Source organism: Abrus precatorius, unplaced genomic scaffold, assembly GCF_003935025.1.
Source record: "Abrus precatorius isolate BTA unplaced genomic scaffold, Abrus_2018 Scaffold4, whole genome shotgun sequence".
Classification (NCBI taxonomy): Eukaryota; Viridiplantae; Streptophyta; class Magnoliopsida; order Fabales; family Fabaceae; genus Abrus; species Abrus precatorius.
In genome coordinates, this window is record NW_020874384.1 from 14,954,646 (window position 1) to 14,979,455 (window position 24,810).

The window sequence follows — 24,810 nt, forward strand, 5'->3', positions numbered from 1 at the left end:
TTATATATTTTATGGATTTTATTTAAAAAATATTATTGTCATTTTGAAAAAATATATACTAAATATATTGTATTTTATTTGTATTTAAATTGACAAGATTAATTATTTTTAATAGACAAAATTAAGTATTCATACCTGAGACATTTGATCTCTAATACAGCTTATTTACACATTCAACTTTTCATTTAGGGGAAGGACATCCTAAAAATCATGAGCAATGATTTTCATTTAATACCAAACTGGACAAGAAGCAGAGCAATAGTAATATGAATAAATCTCTTCAATATAGATAATATGAATCACCTCACCATAAAGACTACATGTTCAATATAGAGAATTAACAAAACTTGATTTCTTAAATAAAATTAATTTTATTTATTTAATTTATTATCCACACACAGACACATATATATATATATATATATATATATATATAGATATATATATATATATATATATATATATATATATAGAGGCATATATACTACGTTATCCTACTCAACTTGAATAAGAATATCTCCAATGAAGGATATACATATGGTCTAAAAAAAATTATCGTTACTTATTTTAAAGACAAACAAGGATGTAATTCTAACCTTAAAAAGTTCAATGTAAATGAGTCTAGTCACCAAAAGCTACTTTTCAACTACATACACAGGTCACCAAATTTATTTTTATGGTTAGATGCATGCAAAAATGATAGAATGTTGAGCCATTATTTTAACATGAAAATGACAAAATATTTAACTTCAGTTTTTAAGATCAATTTTTAGTAATTAATACTAGTAAAACTTAATTAAAAGAAATATTTATCTCACTTTTATAACTTAAATATAATAAACAGCTTTTTAATAAAATAAAAAAAAACTAATTTTTATTGTTAATCTCAGATATAAAAGTTGAAGCAAACAAAATCTAATTTTTTTTAACAATTTATCTAGTGGATAAAACTTAACATTAATCATTGAGTAAACACAATGCAACTTTAAATAATCAAATTTGACCCTAGACAAGACTTTTAAAAAAAAATTGGTGATTGTGCACATTTGTTTTATTTTTTTTTTCCTTTTATGAAAAATCTATTTCATTTTTTAAACAATTGTTTTTGAAAAATTTTAATGTGTTTGTTTAAACATTGATAAAAATGGGAACCTAAAAGAGACTCATTTTTTACTATTTAAATAAATTGGACAAAACTATACTAAAATTATATTTAAAAATATTTTTTCACAATTGTAACAAAAAATATTACTTTACATGAAATCTCTTAAAACTAAACATTTTTTTTAATATTTTAAAATTCACTTTTAATGTCAAAACAATCAAGCCTTAATCATTTTTTTTAACGAGGGATCGTAAAAAACACAGTAAAACTTGGATGCAAGAATCATTTCCCACATTTTAGCACCAAGACCACCCCACCGAACCAATGTTACCAAACATTTTCATGCATGATTACGGGCATTTGATCAAAATATGATAATCCTAAACTATATCAAACCCACGTAATATAGAAAGACCTTGTCAAAAGAGGTAAAATCCCTTCGGTGATCTTCACGCCTCAGAAGGAATAGTCTTTAGTTGTCCACCGGAAGATATCTTTTGTATACACTAAAAACTACATATCAGACTTTTCTTAGGACGTCTTAGAATGTTTTTCTACACCACCAATTCTCTAGTGGTGTCATGAGCTTTTATTGTAATTATGTCCATCCTTTTGGAATGGTGACCCAGCAGGAGCAATGAGACCAAGGCTTTCCATCACTCTTATCCTCCTCGAACTAAACTCCTGCGACTTTCCTAATGGGGTTGCTTCCTGAGTACAACTAGTAAGTTAACATAACAAGCAAAAACGGAATAAGCAACACACGAAATAACCAGGTTCCACTCCATATACTTACTTGACTTTGGCTAGCCAGATTATCATCATTCAACATCTTATTTTGCTTTTGGGGCTTGACTTTATTCTGCCCATCATCTTGCTTGGTGGATTTTCTCTTACCTGCAGAATTTTCACTTGATGTTCTTGCTGACAGAGGACAAAAAGAGAAACTGTGCGTTAGACTAGGCTGCGTATATGTTGTGGACTTTATGTATTGGCTTACAATCAATGAGTAATATCCAGCTATCACAAAATGAGTATCTAATCTATTCCAATGACTATAGGTAACATAGATGTTATATTTTAACTCCCCCTATGAAGCTGAAGCTACCAAGTTCTCAGCTTGATACAAATAAACCTGGCCAAAAAGTGGCAGGCGGGGCCAAATGCAATCAAACAGACCCAAAACTCAGCACCATGAATAAGACCAAATAGACATAACCAAAACAGCACACATAAAAAGTGAATACAACTTCAAACAGCAGCAGATCCATAGAGAAGATAACCTGCCCTGGGTATACAGTCAAACAGCTGCTTGGAGTTGTAGAACTATGGCAAAAAGGGGATGGATTAGGCTGGAATTGGCCTGCGGTGTTCATCTCTGTCTAACTTGCTGAAAAATTGGGAAAATGCTTTCAGATGGCCTGTGCACCAAGGCTCAAACCGCAGTGAGCATTCAGATGACAACTAGGAAGCTACAGATCTATCTGAGAAGCCACAGATCTGAGGGGAAACTTTCCAATGAAGAGACAAAGCACCTCAACAAATACAGCTCGGGATTATGTGGGGGAAAGAACAAAGCAGTGCAAGCGCACCGCTGGAGAAATTAAGGTTTCTAGCTCATAGTAGCAAAGGGGAAGAACAACTGTAAAAACACCTTCAACAGCTAGGACAGACGGAAGAGATTGAAGAGCAGCAGCCAGAAGATCTAGGAGTAAAGTGTCACTGGAACAGGCCCACATGTTTAAATGTGACAATGGCTTATGGCAGATAAAATGAAAGCAGCCACCAGAAACTAAATCAGATAAAACATCAAACAAAGGAGTTTCAGGAACTATGCAGCAGAATAAAGAAATGATTATATGGAATCACTCCAATACCATGTTGAAAGAAAGAGTAATTGAGATAAATAGGGTGGTATACATTCTGCCATTTAATGATGCTTTTACAATCAGAGATTTGTCTAAGCAAACACAATCTAATCTCTAACCTATTTATCAATGAATTATTGTTCTACTATGACCAACAGAAACCTTAATTCTAACAGTTCAAATTTGAACAAAGGCACTCTTTCTTGCTTTTCCCGCAGTTTGAATCATCTGCTTCAAGGTTCTTTGGCATCATCTCATCTCCCCAAGAAGTTGTTCTTTAAAGAACCATCAAAGGAATATTTTACTTTTCAATAAAATTTATTACTTTCAAAGGCTCAAGCTCAACCTTGAGAGCTGAAGACAACACTCCCCTTAGAGGAGTATTTTAAATTTATTTAGGCAAATACCTTGCACTAGAAAACTTGGGCTTAATTCGCTATCAAAAGCTAGCTCATATGAGGAGGACTACCAAAGCTCTTATAAGAAGTATTCTAACTTTACTCCTAACTAATATGGAACATTTTAAACCTTGTCAAGGGGAGTATTTTATGTAAACCCATTTCCATTTAGTGTCTCAAGTCTCAACCAAAGTCAAAGGTTTGCTTCCATGTATCAGGATCCTAAGCATGTTGTACCATTTACAAGTTTCACCAAGATAAGCACTCGAATATTTAGAACAACAACACATTCTGCAGAATATGTCCAACATTTCACAATCAAATGAATCCGCTTAATATTTACTCTTTAATTCCTTTCCTTTGACATGATTGGAGCATACATGCTAGAAGGTAATGATTACCAATAACAACAAATGGAAAAGGGTCATGAAACCTTTGATTTGGCTTACTGTTATCCTTATCTCCATTTTTCTTTTCTAGGGAAAGAGAAAATTCAAAATAGCTATACCTTTGGTATTTTGTAGAGAAAAACCATTAGAATTACAAGAAAAAGAGCTAACCTTTAGTCTTCGATGATGATCCCTTTGATCTACGGGATTTTGTGCTAGGAAGATCCTTCAACGCATAAAAAAATTGACAACAACACAGTTAATTCAAAATGTTTAAGATGCCTAAGTAAAAAGCAGTAGATCATGCTCATAACTTCATCATTAGCAATCCAAAAGAAGGTGGTACAGGTACCTGTTCAAGAGCCTGCAGAAATATGTTCCTGAGAGAACGATCATTATGCTCTAGCATCTGAAAGCTCAGAGATATAACCAGTTAACCACGGAGAAAATCATGCCAAAGCCATGACATTAACAAAGAGACAAAAAGAAAGTACATATCAAATGGTTACCTAATATCAACTCACCGTCCCAAACTCAGAACGACATTTAATAGGATCTGCATAGGAGCTGCAGAAGGAAACAAGACACGTCATTCAAAATTAATGTGAAAATTCACTAAATTGTATAGAACATCAATAGGAAAAGGCACTGACTATGTATAGCTTCCATACAGCCTAACAAGGACCTCTCGGGGCGATAGTTTGCTCGGTTTAACGCTCTCACTAACACTGTTTTCATCAACAACCTACAACAAAGTTAATTATTTTAGAGAAGGCAATTCAAGGATTAACTAGCTAACATTAAACATGGTCTCTTGTCTTTCATGAAGTCATATAAACCAACAAGAATGAAAATTCAGGTACCTGTGCAGGCCACCATGAGCCATTACGAAGTTTGATAAATATCAAATCTCCCAATGTCACTGAATCACTTGCACGTCCTTCAGTAATTTGACTTTTCCCACTCTTACTCTTAGAAGTCTTCATGATTCGCATTCACCGGCAAAGAAAACTCAAAGGTCCCAACTTGTCGGTTTCACAGCTAACTAATGAACTAAGACCACAAGAAAACATAATCAACGGTATTAAATTGTCATACCAAAGACGAAAACCCAAGAACTAGAAACTGTTTAGATGTTTTCTTTACTTTTTCCGATACCAAATCTTGAAAGTAAATAGAAGCTTTTCACGTTTCTTCTTTTACCAGTGACATGCAAAACTAAATAAATAAATAAGAACAGAGAACGAAAGCATTTGGGGCAGACAGCTACTTACAGAATGTGGGGAGAACAAAGCTCGACTTCGCCTTGCAAGAGACAACCCAAAAAGTGTTGAGTCAGGACTCCTCAGAATCTTTGCTGTTCCGGGACAACAATTAGATTTTGTTAAAAAACATTTTAAAAAATAATGTTTAAATATTATTTTAGTCGTGTACTCTGAAACTTATTTCTGTAAATTTTGAAAAAATATTTTTCAAATAGTTTTTATTGTTAATATTTGCATATAATATATTTTTTCATTACAATTTTTGTATATAATGACAAATGTTATTATGTCATTTTATTATTAAATTTTAGCTAATTTTTATTAGAAATATTATTTTACTTTTTAAATTTAACTATATTTATTTTAATTTTATTGTAAAAAGCGACTATGTATCTTAATTAAAAAAAATGTCTAATCATGAGAAAAAGTTATTAAAACAAATACAAAATTGATGAATTTTAAATTTAAATTTTGAATTTAAATTTCAAATATAATAACAAACGAATTATATCCTTTAAAAGGTTAAATTATTTTTTAAAAATATTAAATTATTTTTTAAAATTAAATCATATTTTTTGAAAGTCAAATTAAATGATTTAGACTTTACATTTTATATAAATAATTTTATTATTTTCAGTAAAAAGACATTTGACACTAAATGATTTTTTTTCCTACTACAGAGTTGTCTCTGTCAAAGCAATTTCAATTACAATAATTTATTATTATTATTTATGATTATAGATATTTTGTATTTAGTTATAGATTTAATCTCTAATGATTATATGTAACTAAATATCTCTTTTCATGAATTGAGATAAATTATTATAATATAACACTTTTTAAACTTTAGTTTAATTTTATGATGTTAATGTTATTTGTTAATTATAATTATTTTTAATAATAATAATATTATTATTATTAAACTAGTCACTCAAAAATAAATTCTAATTAATCAGTTGTTGGACAAGTATATCATTAATAGGTAAACAAAATTAAGAGATAGTTTGAATTTAAGAGTTGAGATAATTAATCTATCACCTAGAGTTTTAACAAGTTAATTAAGTTTAACAATTTCTCAACACTTTATTCGTTCATAACAAAATATTTTATTTTTGTAGTGATAAAAAAATACATGCTTTGCATGGGAGAAATACTATTTCATCAATCAAGTTAAAGGTATGTAAAATATTGATACATAATAATTTCTTCAAAGTGACCACAAATAGCATAACTTATATAAATCTTTTCATTTGTCTAATTCAATCTGATTCATAGTTATTTACTCAATCACACACATTCTTGTTGAGAAGCATATTCAACGCAACTTAATAAAATTGAATTGAAATATACATACATACATATATATATATATATATATATATATATATATATATATATAAAATCATAAAAAATCAAAGTTTTGAGCTTTCATCTATATAAATCTATTATGTAATTTTTTCATTTTTTTCATTTTTTTATTTTTTATTTTAAATTTTATTTTAATTTAAATATTCTTAACTTTTAAATTTGCTTTTATTCAAAATAATAATAATAATATATTTACTATATATTTTTGTGTAAATACTGTCTAAAATACTATTTTTTATTACAATTAATAATTACATTTGCTGAAAACTTTTTAGAAAGTTAAAATCAACAGCACATCACATATTTTTATTTTAGCTTTTATAAAAAAAATATATTATTGGAATAAAAACATGTATTTTATAAAGGAACTAAAATGAAAAGTAATTTTTTTTCAATTTGAAAAACAGTGACAGTGTCCTCTTTATTTTTATTCCTTTGTCTTGTATAGACTAAAATCTATAACTAATATGTTCATATTTCTAAATATAATTATAATGAATTACTTATTTTATGAACATAATTTAAATACAGTCATTTAAGTATTTGTCTCTAATTAAATTTAAAATTTTACCTAAATAATTAATATAATAAAAATTAATATTAAATAACGTTACTAATTTAAGAAATAAATCTCTAATTTAAATTAAAAAGAGCACCAAAAATATTTAAAATTCTGCAAACATATAAGTTTTACCCTCGAATAATCTATCAGATAATCGGGCATCATATATACATCTACATGCATAGAGATCTTGTTTCGACATTGTTTGGTACACACCGATTTTGTTCAGTCATGGCTCAGTCGTCAAGTTCATGCATGATATTGTCCTGCCATAGGGAGTGTCCAAATATTCACCGTGTAATGATAATGGGTTCAACAAATTAAACTCAACAAGTATAACAATATCTAAGCAGAAACCATCTGCTAATGTACTCTTAATATATTCAACCTCTACAAGTGATGGCAACGTTCGGTGTGAATAGCTGCTTGATACATTAATTTGTCTATTTTGTAGTTCTTCTTCAAAGACTACAAGAATGCATCTCTTTTTTAATTGACAAACATTTTACGTTCATGGTCATGGGTTGTTATTCTTTGAACTGGTGCCAAAGTGAAATTTGGGTCAGGGTTGTTATACCTTTATAGTTTTAATGTAGTCAATTTATTTTTTAATAAAATGTAATTTTTTATTGTTTATATTCAACTATAAAGACTAATTTTTTTAAAAAAATCTTAAAAAAAATTCAATGACTAAGATTTGATTAACATAAAGAGTTGCGGTTTTATGTACTGTAAATGATTTGATCTCAATTTAACGACAAAGCTTATGAAATAATATAATTTAAAAATCAATTAAGATGAATTCACAGTTAATTTTTTTTATTTGCATAAATTTAAAGCAATGGTATATAAATTTTGTGTAGAAAATATTAAAATTTCTTTAATGCTTCCTTTTCTTCTATTTAATTTTTTTTTTATGTAAATCTAAGGTAAAATTTCATCTGTTGTCAGATATACTATCTTAAACGAAATGACCATCCTTCATAATCATTTTAAGAAGGCTAAAAACTTATAGCTAACTCTCTTAAGCTACCGGTGGCTATGCATTCGATGTTTTTTCTTTTATTTTAATTTTTTTGATATTAATCTAAGGTAAAATTTTATTTGTTGTCATCTATACCATAGACGAAATGACTAAAAACTTATAACTAACTCTCTTAAGCAACTAATCGCCAAATATCTACCTGGACTAGATGCTTATGCACAATTGCTTATGCATTCGATACTCCACACATTCTCATATCAAAGGACTGTAGTAAGTAGTCATGTTTCTCACTTTTTGAGATTAAAACTTTTTACAGTTACGTTACGTTGGATTAACTATGCAAAATTGCCACAACATCTTAGTTGTGCATCACTCACATTTGAGTCATGGGCCCATGTATTACTAGCCTATGTCATTATTTGAGATATGCAATATATTTTCTTATTATTTTGCTTGTGCAAATACTTATTTGAGTATTAAAATGCCTTTTACACGTACACCATTCCTTCATCATCAACATTGAGTGCACCAAGTCATTGTAGATGCTTGATCACTAAACCACATTGAGTTCACCTCTCTTGCACCCATCGGAATAATAACGTATCTCAATTATCTTATTTAAATATTCAATTACTCTCTCTCATCTTAAACAATTATGCTACACGTGGGCCTAATGCACCTTGAAGTAACCTTAAGGTCTATATCTTCATCAACTTATGCCTAATTTGAGAAGGTATACTTCTTTTTGTGTCAGACATGACATGTACCCATCCAACAGGCCTTATAGAACCATCCTCCATACTTATGTGATGTCACTAGGATAGAATTTACCTTAAACAAGATACAATCTATACCTATGAATAGAAGAAGCCTAATCTCTCAAAAGTTTATATGCATTTTTACCTATATTGTTACTCTACAAAAAACGTTTCTCACTTCAACGTCAGAGTATTTATTGTATTAACATTCTTTACCGTTCCTCAACAACTCGTCAACACTAAACACCACTGTGGATGGTCATCTCGGAACAGTAGCATCCATCATCCGAGTTTCATTAACTAAAACACCTGTTATTCTTCTCGGGTAGAAGTATAAGAGAACAAAAGAATTAAAACTTGACTACAGTAGATGATGATACCTAGCTAGGCTCGGCCATATATTGTCTTTGTTAAATATGTGTACATTAGTTCATTAAATTCTAAATAGAGATCGGCCCTCGATTAAATTCCAAAATTTCACTACCGATGGATTTGCCTATATTGTAAGAATTTCATGTGTGCACACAAAATTATACTTGCCGAGATCAACGTGTGATTTACTGTGATATTTTTTTTTTCTTCCCCTTAGAATTATGGCATTTATTTAAATATTTTTATTTTATAAAGAAATAATTACTAGTATTTTTGTTGTAATTATAAGAAACATACATTTATTTTTATATCCTTATTTATTATAAAATTTATGTTAAAGAAACACTTAATAATTACTCATATCAGAAAGTATATTTATTTTTTTACATACAGTTACTAATTTAACTATTTAATACTATTTATACTTCTAGAATATAATATAAATTTATGACATACGACTACTTTATATTAGTATTGAAGAATTAATTATTTCTTTTTTATAAAAAATTGGAAAGAGAGTATTATATTAGATATTTTTTAAGAAATTTCAAAATTGGGATTACTAATTAAACTAATGAAAATTATTTATGCATTTAGTGGTTTAATTTTTTTATGTAATTATTTTTATTTTTAAGAACATCAACTGTTAGGAATGAAAAAAATTCCACGTATATAAATACTTGCAAGTAGAATTCAAATATGATCCATATTTATCCATAACACAAAATTACACATGTCTTGCAAGTAAAATTCAAATATTTACTTTGATTATCTTTAAATTTTAAAATAATTAATATTTGCCTGATAGACCAGAGATACTCTCGATGCACACACACACAAACAAAAAAATATGATTGTATTTGAATAAGTGTTCATTTAAACATTTATTAATAAGATATTTTTAAAATAATAATTTATATCCTAAATTTAATAATGTAACTTTTTAAAGTTAAAAACAATTTATTTTAATAAGCTATATCAATAAATTTATTGAAGGAAATTGAAAATAACTTGCAAGAATCATAAGTTATTTTTTGTAAGCCGTTGATAAGCTATTTCAAAATTGCATTCATTAACTTATTAATAAGGCAAAAGCGCTTATTACGGCATAAGTAATCACTGCCTACTATATTAAATTGCACAACGATCCTTAATTAATAATATATGAACAAGCTTATATTGATTTACCCGTTAGTTATAACATTGTATACAAATTTTTCTAAATTTCTTTTCTATTTTAGATATATTTTTTAATATTTTTAATCAGATAAATATCTATGGATATCCCATTGATACTCGTCAAACTGTAGATGTGTGGATAATGAACACCCATGCAGTATGAGGTGGACTTCACCTGTAAGGATGGGTGGCTACTACCTGCATCTATCCCACGTCAACGCCATCCCTAATAACAGTAAACATTAGAAAAAAGAAAAGATAAATAGGAAAATTAATATTTTTTAAAACCTTAAATTTTAATGTATGTTAATGCCTTTTGTTTTAAATTTTTAAAGTAAATAAAAAGTTGAATTTTATGTTACCTTTTCTTTATTGCCAAGCTCAAACAATAAGTAACTTGATATTAGATGGTATGAGGATGAAGATGCTGAAAATAAATCATTTGAGCGAACATCACCAACATCACCGTGTGTGGTGAAATTAATTAGAGCCCAGAGCAAATGAACAGTAAATCCACAAATGCATGGTAGGTCCAAATCATTCGAGTCAGTCATCATCAACAAAGTCAGTGTTGTTGAGTCAACCAAAAGGATGAATTCATTATATGATCATCAGAAGAAAGTGCCGCCAATATGATAAGCATTCCATGTCCAATTGAGGAGATACAAGAAGCCTTGTAGGGATGCCCTCTGTTTCAACTAGCATTCGCATCCTTTATTGAAAAATTATTATCCGGACGAAATGGCTGAAAAATGCCCAGTGTGTTTCGCTACTCGATAGAAAGTCGTTGCATATGTTATAAGATCGATTTGATTTTTTCATAATTTGTCCCAGACTTCCAATAGACTATATTCTAATGAAAAATCAAACACATACATTGAAGTACAATATTTTAAAATTGTCCTGCAAAACTTTTTTAGGCTGTTAGTTTGTCATGTATTCCAATATCAGATCCTCAGGGACATAAGGCCAAACAAGGCTGTTTGTAACAGAATCGCCGGAAGACAGAAGTGGTGGTCCACAGAGCGAATTTATAGAATTTTACTTGGTATAAAACTAACAACAAATCACGAAACATAAAATTGAAGGTCAAAGAGGAACGGCTAGAAGTGTCACAGATTGTGTGGCACAAATTGTAATTGACGTGAATTTAAAAAGAGGTAAATATTTTTGGGAGTACAAGAAATAAATAGAAGTCTCAATCTGTAGCAGTCATTCATTTTTCATGCAGAACAAGAAATAAATACAATCAATAAATAAAGTAATATTTTAATATCTCCTGTCCATCTTCCAGAGCATATTTTTAATATGGCTTAACCACGCTCTAGATTGTGGTCCAGATCCCCATTTTAAACAAAAGTATATCATAACTACAACATAGTTATCGTATTACTGTTAATAAGTCTGGACAGCTAGGCCAATTTTGTTTTTCTTGTGATCTCACATGTATCTTGTGTATATTAGTGTATTGAAATGTTTACTGGGTTCTGTAATAAACTAATGTGTAAAAACACCGCAAAATCTCTAGATGATTAGCGGGTAATAGGACAATAATTTGCCTATTGTCAAAAACAATTCATGCAGACATCAAATTGGCTTCACAACCATTCTATAATGTTGTACCTTTTTTGCCTTAATTTATGACACGACCAAACTGAAATAGACTACAGCCAATAAAAATTAGATCAAGTAAGAAGGTTTAATGTTTAATGTAAGGAATAGATTACCACAAGCACATGGTTGAGAGATAGCTAGGTAGCTTATGATAAGAGGCAGTGGTCCCGTAACTGCTGTCTGCACCCTGCAATTAACTTTAGACAAACCAGAAATGTTGTTACGAAGATTGATAGGCTTGATGAGACATCACATGTAAACAACACATGACTAATACAGGCAAAAACAAAAATGAAACCACCATGACAATGAAATCCATATTAAGCATGCTACCTTGTGACCTCAGCAAATAGGCAGAACTTGAATACAAAAAGGCCATTGGCTCTTTAGATTCTGAAGGGAAGACCTGTATGTCAACAATCTCTGTGGTCCTTACTATCTTATAGACTGTATGAAAACATGATAGGTTCCTATCTCCAATGCTGAATGATAATTCTGATGACGAGAGGCCGTTAGATCCATCATCTAATGCATATAACAAGTTAAAGAATCACCATCCTTTTTGCTTACCTTTTCAACTCTGGTGACGTTGTTTGGTTATTGTCTTGGCTCTGTCTAGTGTCTTCCTCACAATCACTATTTTCGCTACAGATAAATGTTCTTTATTAGTGTCTTCTGAACAAATCATGATACATGATGCAAAACAATTTATAATGGGATTATTATACACGAATAAATGTTTTTAAGGCATTGAATATTATTAGCTTTTTAATTTAAAACATACCTTTCAAATAAAGATGGTGGCATTACTGATATTGTATGTAGGTGATGTATTAAATTAATAAAAGTTGAGAAGTTACACGTATTTGTCTTTGTCTTTTTGTATCTTTTTCCCCTGAATCCCTACCATAGAATCTCTCCCAAAATAGCTTCTTCCGTCCACTCTACATGATTAAAAATTAATGCTCAGCTTCACCTCCCTCAACTAACCACTGTCTATTCGTCTTAACGCTAACACAAAAACACCACTACCGTCACTCTCGCTCCCACATGGGTGGTGGAGCTTCTTCAAACCTCACATACTTCTTCTTCCTCATCACTATCGTCCTATTTGTTATACAGGCAGAGAGCAGAGAAACGCCACCGCCAAGTCCCAATCTCGAAGATGGCGGCGGCATTGCTCCACCACCCCCGGAAAAACCATCGTCGACGTTCAAACCAGGCATAGCCGTCGTGGTGTGCGTTTTGACCACCATGTTTTCCCTCACATTTCTTCTCCTCCTCTACATCAAACACTGCAACGGCGGGAACATCGACACTGGAAGCAACATCACCGGCGGCAACTCGACTTCGCGACCGGTCCCGCCGTTAACCGGAAGGAAGAACTCCGGCATTGACCGCTCCATAGTGGAGTCCTTACCGGTTTTCCGATTTGGATCGCTGCGAGGTCAAAAGGACGAGCTCGATTGCGCGGTTTGCCTCACAAAGTTCGAAGCAGCAGAGGTTCTCCGGCTGTTGCCGAAGTGCAAGCATGCATTCCACGTGGAATGCGTGGACACGTGGCTGGACGCGCATTCCACTTGTCCTCTCTGCCGTTACCGCGTGGATCCGGAGGACATTCTCCTAGTAGAGGACGCTAGGGTTTTCCGACGGAACAACGAACAGGAACGTTCGTGTTTAGACATCGAAAAAGGGAAGGAAATTGCAGAGTCTCGGCGGAGGCATTCGTCAGTAGGTGAAAGGGAAACGGCAGAGGAACATAGTCGGAGTTGGACGGCGTCGTTTAGGAGGTCGTTGGACAGTGCGACGTCGAGAAAGAAGAACGAGAACGCGGTTACGGTTGCGGTTGGGGTTGGTTGCTTTGTGCGTCCGAGAAAAGACGGGATGTTGTTGACGGAGGAGAGAGAGAGAGATAGGAGAAGTATGGAACGGAGGTTAGAGCACCGGATCATTGTGTCTCCGGGTCCAGTCCCAAAGAGTGGGGTGGATGAACGGTGGAGCGACGTGCAGGCATCTGACCTGTTGTATCTAACGTCGGAGATGATAATGAGTGAGGTGCAATGGAACACGCGCGGCGGAGGAAGGAGGAAGAAGGAGAATGGCCGTACTAAAAATGATGATGAGCTGAGTCAGGAGGACAGTTGGAATGGCAGGGGGATAATAAATTCGAGAAGCGTGTCTGAAATCACGAGATTGAGCAGGTTCAATAGAGAGTGCCAACCACACCAACAACAACTTCAACGGCACGGGGATAGAGAGAGAGAGAGAGAAGAGAGGTTAGTGAAGAGGTGGTTGGCTTGGATTTCTAAGTCACGCACACTACCAGCGGTACGGTAGGGACTAAGGATGTTGTTATCGCCGGCTTGGCTTCTGACTCACCAAACTACTGTTCCCTTGCAATTTGTAGCTTAGCTTAGCATTATTTGTTCACAACACAACACAATATCAAAAAGTAACTTATTATTTTTTTCAACACTACTGTCTACTACACTATTTTATTTTACTTAGTACTTTATTATTTCTTGCCTTTTCAATTTGGAACATTTTCCATTGGAAGGATGGAATGGAACGGGCGTTAGTGAGCCACCTGCTGCGGATTCCCAAGCCTAGAGTGGTGAAAGTGATTAAGAAGCACGTGGATGGGAGGGACATCATCCTGCACCTATGTGCATGTATGTCATACGGAGATCCCTTGTCCTCTGCTCCCCACTTTCTCAATTATTTTTTCTCACCTTCTATCCCCCTTGGAATTCGGATACCCATACACATAACATCCATGTTTAACAAATCTTTATAGCTTTAAATCAATTTCTACTCTATAAAAAATGTTATCTTTAATTATTCAAAAATATTTATAATGTGAAAATAAAATATTATTATTTTAAATTAACTTTCAAAATTAAAGTTACTCAAATTATTTTTTATTTAGTCCTTTATTTTTTTTAAATAAGTCCCATAAAAAAATTATTTTTAAATAGTTCTTCGGTTAGAAATTTATTTATTTGTCTATATGACTATATTTGACTTTATGCATATATATTGACCTGTTTGCTTTATTATGCCAATGTTAAATTTTAAAAAAATAAAATTGAGTTGGATCTCTGCAGTCGGAGATTAAAAAAATTAATCTTTATTGTTTATTTTTTAAAATTTAAATTAATAATTAAAAAAAGAATCATTGGACAATGAATGTAAGAATTTTAAACGTAGAAGATCTAGATAGCTTCTCAGATAATTGTCTGGGAAAGTGCACAAATGGAGTTTCCAAACATAGAGAAAGGTGGTATGATACAAAATTAATATAAAAGATGATGCAGCAAAAATAAAAATAAAAAAATACACTAGTGCAAAAAATTATTGTTCATCATCTATATTAAAAGATTATATTTTAAATCATTTTTATTTTAAAATATGAAAGATTTGATGTAAATTTAATATCATTAATAATACATCTCATTCATATTATATTTTAATTAAATTATATAAATTAACTTGAATGCATGGTAAATAAATGATAATTAATATTTAATAGATCACTAATAGAAAAATTAAATAAAAATAAAGAGAAAATTTTGGGGAGACTAAGTTTAAAAAAAAAAGGACGAATCAAATTAAAAAATTATAAAGTTTTAAAAGATAAAACTTTATTCCAGTAAATTTATTTCTTCAATTAACGATTTTGATGATATCAATTTTAAATGTACTTTTAACTATTTTAAAATAGTAAGTTTTTATTATTTCTTTATTATATAAAAAATATTTAATTTTAATAAAAATTTACTATTCTAATTTAATTTTTAATCTCTCAAAAATTTGTAAATCCAAAAAACAATAATAAAAAAGGGGCTATTACTAGGCAAAAATGATCTTGACAATCGGAGTTTCACGCCACCACCTCTTGGTAATCGCACGAAACGAATATTCGCGGCCACCCTGCAGTCACATGAGTTTTGTTAAATTTCTCTTGCACGGTCCATAAGTAGCAGAAAACAACACACATGACTTATGAGACTAAGGTACCAACACTTTAATTGGAAACTTCAGCTTTGCATATAGTAATAAGATTGTCTTTGAGTTCCTTTAATTAACTACATATATTTTCAAATTAATTTTTTCCTTCTTAACTACTCAAATATTATGAGTTGTAATCCATAATGTCACATTGTAAAACATAATTGCTAAGTCTTTTTTTGTTTTTAAAATAAAAATATATATACCTTTTTATTTAATATTTGTTCTATAAAATACTAAAAAATATATAAACCTTTTGATCTGAACTTCTTCAGATAGACCTACAAGCATTAAGCACGTAGAGTGGCCTCGCCTGTTGGACTGTGGGTGAAATTTTCCATTTACAATATGAAAATCTAAACCATTGATTGAAAAATTCAAAAAATATATTTCATTAAAAATATGCATATATATATATATACTTATTTTAATGTATTCTAACGTATTATTTAATAAAAATTTACTATTTATTAATTCCTTGATAGCATCCTTCGACACCCTCAAGTTTGCACAACTCTTATCAGAATCTTCATCCAACGACCAATATCTCGAGAATATCTACCACGATCTACAAGGGTCCCTAGCATTGTTTTTTTGTCAACCTTGCATTGTATAAGTATTACTTCATTGAAGAACTTGGTGAGAGACTTTGGTCTGCTCTTCAACAAGCACAAATTTCTAGCAGAGTGTCACAGTAAGTTACAACATACGCAAGCAAGAGGAATCCTGATTCAGCAAGTGACAAGCTTAGAAAAACAGGCAAACTTGACAAGCGCCCAAATCTTGATAATGGAGAATAGAGGAATATATATTAACTTTATTTTCATGCACTAAAATCAATATACAAGTATTTGAAATGGAAAATCATAACTACAAGGCTTTACAAAAGTTTTCAACTTGCAACTTCTAAAACATCACATCATTGCCTTTACAAAATGTAATGTAGACATGCTAGTTATAGACTAGGCCTGTGTCTAAACACCAAAAATTTGCAGTTCCTTAAAAAAAACATGGGGACAGTCAAATGGGTTTTCCTCTCTTTGATCCTTTGGTGCAGAGGTTTTAAATTTCAATGCATCCGTATAGGCAACTTTCATGACAAGTAATTCAAAGAAAAAGTAGAATGTTTATCAAAAGTAGAAATTTTACTAAATTAACTCTTCAATCTTCAACTGTATTGCCTTTTAAAATTAATTAAAGCTTAAATAATTAGGTACGTAAAAACTCCTTCACAAACCTGAGTCTGATTAAGTACGTAAAACTAGGATACAGAATATTTTTGGCCAACAATGGAGTCAAAATCACAAAACAAAATTGAATTTTCAGAACTCATGTGAAAAGCGATCCAACAATATTGAAATTTGAAAATTGAAAATTTGAGGATAAAGAAAGAAAAATTGAGCGGAGAATGAGATAATAACAAGTTGAATTTGAATCGGAATTCAGTCTCGTTTTTGCGAGAACTGATCAATCCTTCGCTTTTAAAATTTGCCAACGGACTGTGTCCAGTTACGACACTGAATCTGGATCCGAAAAATTTACAAAGATCAACTTTATATAACAAACCCCATTTTTATCTAACCTCTAGCATTCCATGATGACCCCTTTGAGAAACTTCTTATTAATCTTTAGCTTTGTTGTTTTTCGAATAAGCCTTGAGCATGATAAAGAACCTTTTTTGACTTGTCAAGAATTCTTCTTGCAAAGGAAACACACCTTGAAGAGGGTACACAAATACCTTTTTTGTGAATTGTCAAGAACACTTATTCTAAACACGTCTGCGTTCAACACCACCTTCAGGTAACTCTGCTTTCAGAGTCACCACACAGCACATTCACAAGCCAACTTTTATCAAGTATAAATTTCGAAGCAAAGAAAATTAAAGGAAAGAGTTACCTAAGATTGAGATTCTACTTTATGCTTTTAGAGATTTTTTAATTTTTTTGTCTTTTTCAGTCGTTCTTAGTTTTCTGGAGTAGAGTGAGTGAGAAGGGACGAGAGAAGCTAAAGATGCAAAACCACGATCCCAAATCGAAACATAAATGCATATCATTTACTTTCATATAAATATAAATTTATTGATCTTAAGAATGACTCAAGATAACGTGGTTTTACTTCACTTTCTTCCACAAGTTCAATCTCATTGGGAACATTTTTTTTAATACTTGTTAGGTGATTGGAACTTATTTATTTTCTTGACCTCTTTCTTATGAGATGATTTTGTTCAGACTTTTGATCAATGCAGGCAAGTATGATAATCCCAAAGATCTTGGGGTTGTAGTATAGAAGAAGATGCGAAGCTGTAAAAAGGATTGGAGAATTGTTTTTTTTTTTTTCTTAGGACAAAGATGAATGACATTTTGATCATAATTATTGATTTATTCTTTTTATGGAGAAAGTTTGTTTAAGTCACTTTACCAGTAAATAATTCTAGGTGAATTAATAAAATTAGGATATTATATTAAAAATTATATTTAATTTGTATACATAAAAATTACTAATTCACTTAAAATAAAGTTATTATATAGGATAACTTGGACAAATTCTTGTAGAAAAATTGATAAAAGAGATGTCACTTAAAGCAAAAAAATAATAAGTATAAAATATATTATCAAAATAAAACTTTAATTCTAATCAATAAACAATGCCAAAAATAAACTTCATTTAAATTTATTATAATCTTGTGGAGCCAAATTTTTTTTATTATAATCTTATCTGCCTTTGAAATCAAACCACTGAGCAATAAAATATTATTTCTTTGATTTTCGTTGAATAAATTTATGACATTTTATCATTGAATATTCTTCAAAAGAATCTTTAGTTTTGATCTTCACTATTTGTATAAGGGGGTCGTTCTAAACGAATATAATCATACAAAATTCCTATAAAAGGACCTGTGTTACTTGCTTGCGTTAGAAAAATGGTGTTGTTCCCCTGCGCCAGAAGAGTGCCTTGCACATCTATGCTGAATAGCCAGTAGAGCCCATGAATTCCATGTCTGGCTATGGTATTCTCCTTTCCAATTAACCCACTTGAAAATAAAGGTGGGTCTGCTGTTGAATTGTTTATCCGAATCTACCCGCCCAAAATTAAAAGAAAAAGGAAAATGAAAAAAAATGTAGTTAGTAAGATAAATACTCTTGTACATTGCACTGTTTCTTTCTTACATCAAAGTTATTGCATAGACTTTTATACCTGTAATTCAGCAGAATGTACAGATGCTAAAGCCAATCGCAATTTGTAGGTTCCATTGGTATTTACATAATCAAGCTTGAAGTTAATTTGCCATGTGGTTCCTTGGTAAGTGTTATTGTCTTTCTTCCTGCAGAACAGCAAAGGAAAGTAATTGATCCAATAATCAGAGAGGAAGAGAGTAGTATGGAAAGGCCATATAAGCTTATGTCTATTGCCACTTTTATATGTCTATTATCACTTCTGATTTAAGTGACTTTTGCCTAAAATATCTCTACTATTAATATGATTATAAGAGAGATAAAAAGGTATTTTAGATAAAAATTACATAAATAGGAGTGACAATAGATACTCCCTCCGTTCCTTTTTTAAGTGTTGATTTTTTAGAAAAAAATTGTTACTGCTTATCTGTTATTGGTAAAGTTCAAGACTATGTTAATTATTTTTTACCAATTATATCCTTACTTCCACTTATAAATCATGAAAGGAGAACGGAAAATGACAGGAGTATGATTGAAAAAAGACTAATAAATTCATTAAAAATAATAAAAATTACTGCTTCTTGGTTTGTGTAAACAAACCTTAAAAGTCACATATTAAGAAACAGATGGAGTACGTAAGAGTGACAATAAATTCACCGTAAGTTCAATTACCAACAACATACACGAAAAGAAGACACCAACTGGCATTGGCCAAAAATAAAAACAGAAGCAAAAATCACACCTGTTAACCTGAGCAAAAAACCAATCTTTTCTGTAGTCACTAACACCAACAGTGTAAACTAGGTCTTTATTTGGATACAAATCAGCATACCTTTCCCACAAACCATATTGCCTATACCTGCCAGTTAAAGGGACATAATATTGGATAAAAAAACCAGGAATCTGGGAAGCAAACATGCATTTAGCTATTGTAAAGTGTAAACTTCACAATATGAAGCAGTTATGACAATTATATGCAAATAGGCAAAAAAGGAACCAACCTATCTGGATGGTTGATATAAAGTCTGTTAATGTACATGGGGTTTGGATCAGGAACATAGAACTCAGCAGCTGAACGATCAGGGATGCCTATTTCCCACAACGTAGGGCCATCTCTTGGTGGCTCATAAACAAGCTCACCCACATTCATTTCACAACCTATGTTACACATTTGCCTAATAAGTGAGTTTAGAACAACAGTACCATATAATTTTGAACTTTAGAAAAGCTTCATAAATTTGTCAAGACCTGAAGTTACGTTGATCACGCATTCATATTGATAATCACCAATGTATCCAGTGACCCAGGAGTACAGATTATAGTTCCCAGGGCGTATGTTAATAATTGAGAAATAGCCTTTATCATCAGTAGTGGTCCAAAATTGATAACCCTGTGAAAGAATAATTAATTGTATCATTTTTACCCCCAGTAGCTCGTAGTGCTTGTTCTTTATTCAAATGCTTCAAGGAAGTTTAAATTTTACCTTGGATTCTCTTTGCCAAGATCCAACCTCTCCTGTGGATGCTAATCCCACAGAAGCACCGTTGACTGGGATGAATGCATCACTCATGTACCTATTATTATACATTCCTTCGGTCATTATTAACATGAATTCACAACTTAATAACATGGAATGAAATATCCGTGTTAAGCCACACAGCATATTCTGCTGGAACAACTCTTAGTTCTATCATAACAATTTAAATTATTAATTGATATGTGTAAGATTGTGAGTGAAAGGATAAAAAAAATTCTTATCTTGAAAAATATTTTTACACATTTTGAGTACGTTAGAAATAATGTGTTTAACTTGAACCTTCGGTGTCTAATAATAATTTCTCATCATGAAGGTTACGCAAGTGATACCTACCTGTCTCTGACAAGCAATCTACCTTGAACTTTACCTCGTTGGTCAGATTTGAGAAAGTCCTCGGAAGCTGGAAATGCATATGGCCAGGTTTCAATTTCATTCACCATCTGCAATTAACGTGAAAATATACGGTTTTTATAATATATATAAAAAATCCAGCATAAGAAATTTATATAGAAGATTTTATGGAAAAATATAACATTTAATATCATTGTGTAATTTTAAATACGTTGAAATATATTATATGTAAGTTTTTATTTTGAAAAATGGGAAAATATAATTGGCACAACCTGTTGTTTGGCGTCCTCCCAAAGCCTGACGGGGCTAAACCCGTTAGACAGAGAATTAAGGTATATGAATATGGGCCCATAGACTTTCTTCCACGGCTCATTGGGTCCAAATTTCATTATCAGATCTATTCCTGAATAATGCGTGCTATGAAATACCTGATTCATGTGGGTTTCCCAAATAACCACACCATTAGGTACCACTTCATTTTCTTTTCAATTGAACAAAAACAAAACGCCGAGGAGAAATTAAAACCCACCAATCCAAAACAAAATTAATAAAAGTCTTACAGAAAGTGTGGTTGGGCCCACATGGGAAGTAAGATACTGCTTGAGGGGTCCAGCAGATCGGAACTCATAGCTTGGCGTAATGAGCCAGAATCCAATGGAATTGGATGGATCGATGCAAATCCAACCGTGAACACGGTTGTTTCGGCTCTCGCACGAGTACTCATACTTGTCATCTACCTGCTTTCGATACCATACAAAGCAACGGGCCCAAAATCTTTTAGTTCACTTGGGCTATGGTTTTGGGCTTATAATATCTTTATTCTTTTTTTTAAAAAAAACTGGGGCTCCTAACCTCTCCTTTGAACTCCGGCTCCACCGGATTGATAAGCCGAACAGCCTCAGGGTATGCGAGAACTTCCCCTCTTTCCGGTGACCGGTCATCCGGCAGAGGCATAAATCTTTGCCTGTTGTCCGCTATAACCATGTAATGGAACCTTTGGAGAAATAATAATAATAAAAAAAACACAAATGTTTGAAAAAATAAGAGAAAGAAATGCATGCTTCTGTTATTTTGTTTTTCCTAAGTCTGAGGAACCACGAAAAAGAACAAAACAAAAACAAAACAAATTACCTACTTGTCTTTCCTAAGCTTAAACGCAATCCTAGTATTGTCAAGATCAAAAGCAGGCCATTCTTCCAAATGCTCGTAAATGGCATAGGTGTAGAACCCCGAAGAACCACTAAGCATTATAAACCTTTTATCAATATTGAGTGGCGCAAGCTTCCCCTCAAGAGAGAGATTCCATGTTCTCGTGAAAGATACCTCTACTTGTTCTTCATTTTCCACTATCACCGTAAAATTTGTGGCTTCCATTCTGCGTATCATTACCAATTCATTAGGTTCAAACTTCATACATATAATTCCAATGGTATAACAAATTCCACGAATCATACCTGTCAAATCTACCCTTTCCCTTTGCTCCCTTTTTTGTTCTTTTTTCCCCACCCTCGTCCCACACAATATCCCAGTACCTACACGGTTACACCAAGAGGATGATAATAAATTAAAAAAGAAATTTAGGGCTATTATTATTGCATGTTTATTGTTTGTGAATTTTCTTAGAAGAGAGTTTCACCTGCTATTAATTTATTATACATTCTGACTAACATTGGAAACTAAATTGATTTACCCTCTATCAGATTCGTCGTTAAGAACTTCAAGCAAATTGTCGAGTCCATTATATTGAATTCCTGTGACAATTCCTTCGGGATTTGATAAGGTGACCTGGACTATGCCATTATCCATTATCACCTGGGCAGAGCAAATAAAAATGATATCCTTCATATTAAATAATAAATAAATTTTATAGCCAGAGAAGAATCAATTGCAGAAGTGGATTACATGTTTATCTTGGATATCCAATCGTACCCCTGGTGATGATGACAGTCTATAAATTAGTCCCTTAAAAATGTTCCAAATCTCTAAAAATAATATTTTCATAATATAAATCCTGGTGTAGTTTTTTTATTTGCGATGTTTAAAAACATATTTAACTGCAGAAAAAAGCATAGTTGTGGCATGCCAGTTACCAATTACAACACAGGACAATAACCAAAGGTAAAACACTAAAGGAGAAACCTGGATGATTAGTACCACAAACCAGAACCACGATGAAATGCATCATCAAGAACAGGAATTGATTAGTGAAGTTCATCGCCCTTTGCTTAGGCTTTGCTTTCTGTGGACTTTGCTTGAAGGCAAATGTTACTTTCAGATTCCTTGTCCTTGTCGATTTGTCTGCATAACTCCTTTATATCTCCACAAGAAAAGTTACAGAGGAGAAATTCTCCTTTAGGAGTGAAATTTAATAGTAGTAGGTTAAGGTTAATGAAAATATAATAATTAGGTACATAGTCTTGTTCATCTCTGGCCAGAGCATTTAAAAGTTTGTCACTTTTGTCAAACTGGATTTTGATATTGCACAAATTAATAGAAACCACAAATGATAAAAAAAGAAAGTAAGTTTGATACATTTTAAATTATAATTAAAGGGAATTTTTACAGAATCTGGTATGAAATCGATAATTATTAATGGGAAAATTTATGATTTAGAAATTTTCAAATATGAATATTTTGACAATAAATCATGTTTATATCTTTCTAAAGGAAAGATAATAAAAATCATCTTTGCCTTCTAAAGGAAAATTTAATGAAAATGCATTACACCATTCACCACCAAACCTTTAACCATGAGTAGGTAATTTGAATTTTAACAACTAATATTTATTTAGCTTGATCACTTCGTCATGGGGGCGTTGGCTTCTAGGAATATAGATGGTTGAAAAGAGAAGCATGTGACAGTTAAAGAGAGGGAGAAGCAAAAGGGTCTTAATAGAAATTAAGAACTTGATGGGGTGATCAAGAGAGTTGTTTAAAGGTTCAGTTAAGTCAATCAGTTAGGTAACATGAATGACACAAAATATAGTCATGTGAAAGAATGCTTCTAAGAATCTTATTGGATTGGTTTTCTTCAACAACAAGACAAAGCATTCGTTTCTTTACCAATTCTTTTTCTGTAACTACTTGGACAGTTGCCCACGGGTCTCTATATGAATTGAAAGTTTAGAACAGCAAAAGGCCAAATAAATATCAAGCCAGAGCAACCATAGATAAGGTTTATCAGCGAATCAAAAATTTTTGCTGCCAAAACTTATATCATAACGTAGACAATTACCCTTTTAGAAGAAACATCCACTTTTTTCCTTTTTTTTAATTTTGAAAACAAAGAAAAAACAGAATTTGAGAGAAGTGTTTAATATGATAGAGTTATGTAAGTCCTAATTTTTTTTATTTAATAATTTTTTATCATATTTTTATAATTTTTAATAAATTTTAATTAGTGTGCTAAAAGATGAGTTTCTGATCCTCTTGAAGAAAAGAATATTGATATCTAGAAACCAAAACCGCTATGCACAATTACGATAGCCACCGAGTTCAATTTATGAAATTAATGCCGCAATTACTGATTGAAGTCATATATAATAAAAGGTACTGCTTTCATATTCAGCAGACATTTTTTACAAAATTAGTAGTAGAAAGTTTTAATTAACTAATATCATTAATATATCTGAACATAATTTTTAATAAAATATTTATTATCAATTCTAAACCAGTATTCATAAAAAGTTATAATTCTTTTTTCTTTCTTTCTTTTTTTTTGTGCTAAACAACCGGTGGTGCACTTATTAGTCTTGCCTCTGAGTAATTTTTCCTAAAAATAATTATTTTAATAATGAAAAAAGTTGGCCAATGCATGATTAACATCTACATTCCCAACCAATATTGGTAAACAAACCATATCAGTTCAAATTGCA

At 31.6% G+C, this 24,810-nt stretch overlaps 3 protein-coding genes and 1 long non-coding RNA gene across 5 annotated transcripts; 1 reads left to right on the forward strand and 3 right to left on the reverse strand.

Moving 5' to 3' along the window:
• Window positions 1-1,564: 1,564 nt before the first annotated feature.
• Window positions 1,565-5,072, reverse strand: LOC113865866. 2 transcript variants are annotated; one of them, XM_027500644.1, is made up of 8 exons: window positions 5,035-5,072; window positions 4,624-4,813; window positions 4,414-4,505; window positions 4,285-4,327; window positions 4,113-4,169; window positions 3,932-3,986; window positions 1,902-2,029; window positions 1,565-1,816 (listed from the first exon to the last, which is right to left on the reverse strand). In XM_027500644.1, the coding sequence occupies exons 2-8, from the start codon at window positions 4,753-4,755 to the stop codon at window positions 1,685-1,687; spliced, it is 639 nt and encodes a 212-aa protein (XP_027356445.1). In that variant the 5' UTR covers window positions 4,756-4,813; window positions 5,035-5,072; the 3' UTR covers window positions 1,565-1,684. The 2 variants fall into 2 exon arrangements, with proteins under 2 accessions (XP_027356445.1, XP_027356446.1); XM_027500645.1 differs by having other exon boundaries at window positions 1,902-2,025; window positions 3,931-3,986.
• Window positions 5,073-12,270: 7,198 nt separating this feature from the next.
• LOC113866401 lies at window positions 12,271-12,746 on the reverse strand. Its single transcript, XR_003505044.1, has 3 exons — window positions 12,726-12,746; window positions 12,434-12,508; window positions 12,271-12,358 (listed from the first exon to the last, which is right to left on the reverse strand). It is a non-coding gene; the product is annotated as an uncharacterized LOC113866401 (long non-coding RNA).
• A 167-nt stretch (window positions 12,747-12,913) lies between these two features.
• LOC113866175 (RING-H2 finger protein ATL43-like) lies at window positions 12,914-14,200 on the forward strand. Its single transcript, XM_027501058.1, has 2 exons — window positions 12,914-13,918; window positions 13,961-14,200. Exons 1-2 carry the CDS (start codon window positions 12,914-12,916, stop codon window positions 14,198-14,200), a joined length of 1,245 nt encoding a protein of 414 aa, XP_027356859.1.
• Window positions 14,201-18,691: 4,491 nt separating this feature from the next.
• On the reverse strand, window positions 18,692-23,202 carry LOC113866176 (probable rhamnogalacturonate lyase B). The gene is made up of 14 exons (XM_027501059.1): window positions 23,075-23,202; window positions 22,838-22,866; window positions 22,626-22,747; window positions 22,071-22,310; window positions 21,788-21,929; window positions 21,496-21,672; window positions 21,208-21,363; window positions 20,918-21,024; window positions 20,531-20,621; window positions 20,296-20,437; window positions 20,049-20,205; window positions 19,790-19,906; window positions 19,070-19,196; window positions 18,692-18,949 (listed from the first exon to the last, which is right to left on the reverse strand). The coding sequence occupies exons 1-14, from the start codon at window positions 23,148-23,150 to the stop codon at window positions 18,692-18,694; spliced, it is 1,941 nt and encodes a 646-aa protein (XP_027356860.1). The 5' UTR covers window positions 23,151-23,202.
• Window positions 23,203-24,810: the final 1,608 nt, after the last annotated feature.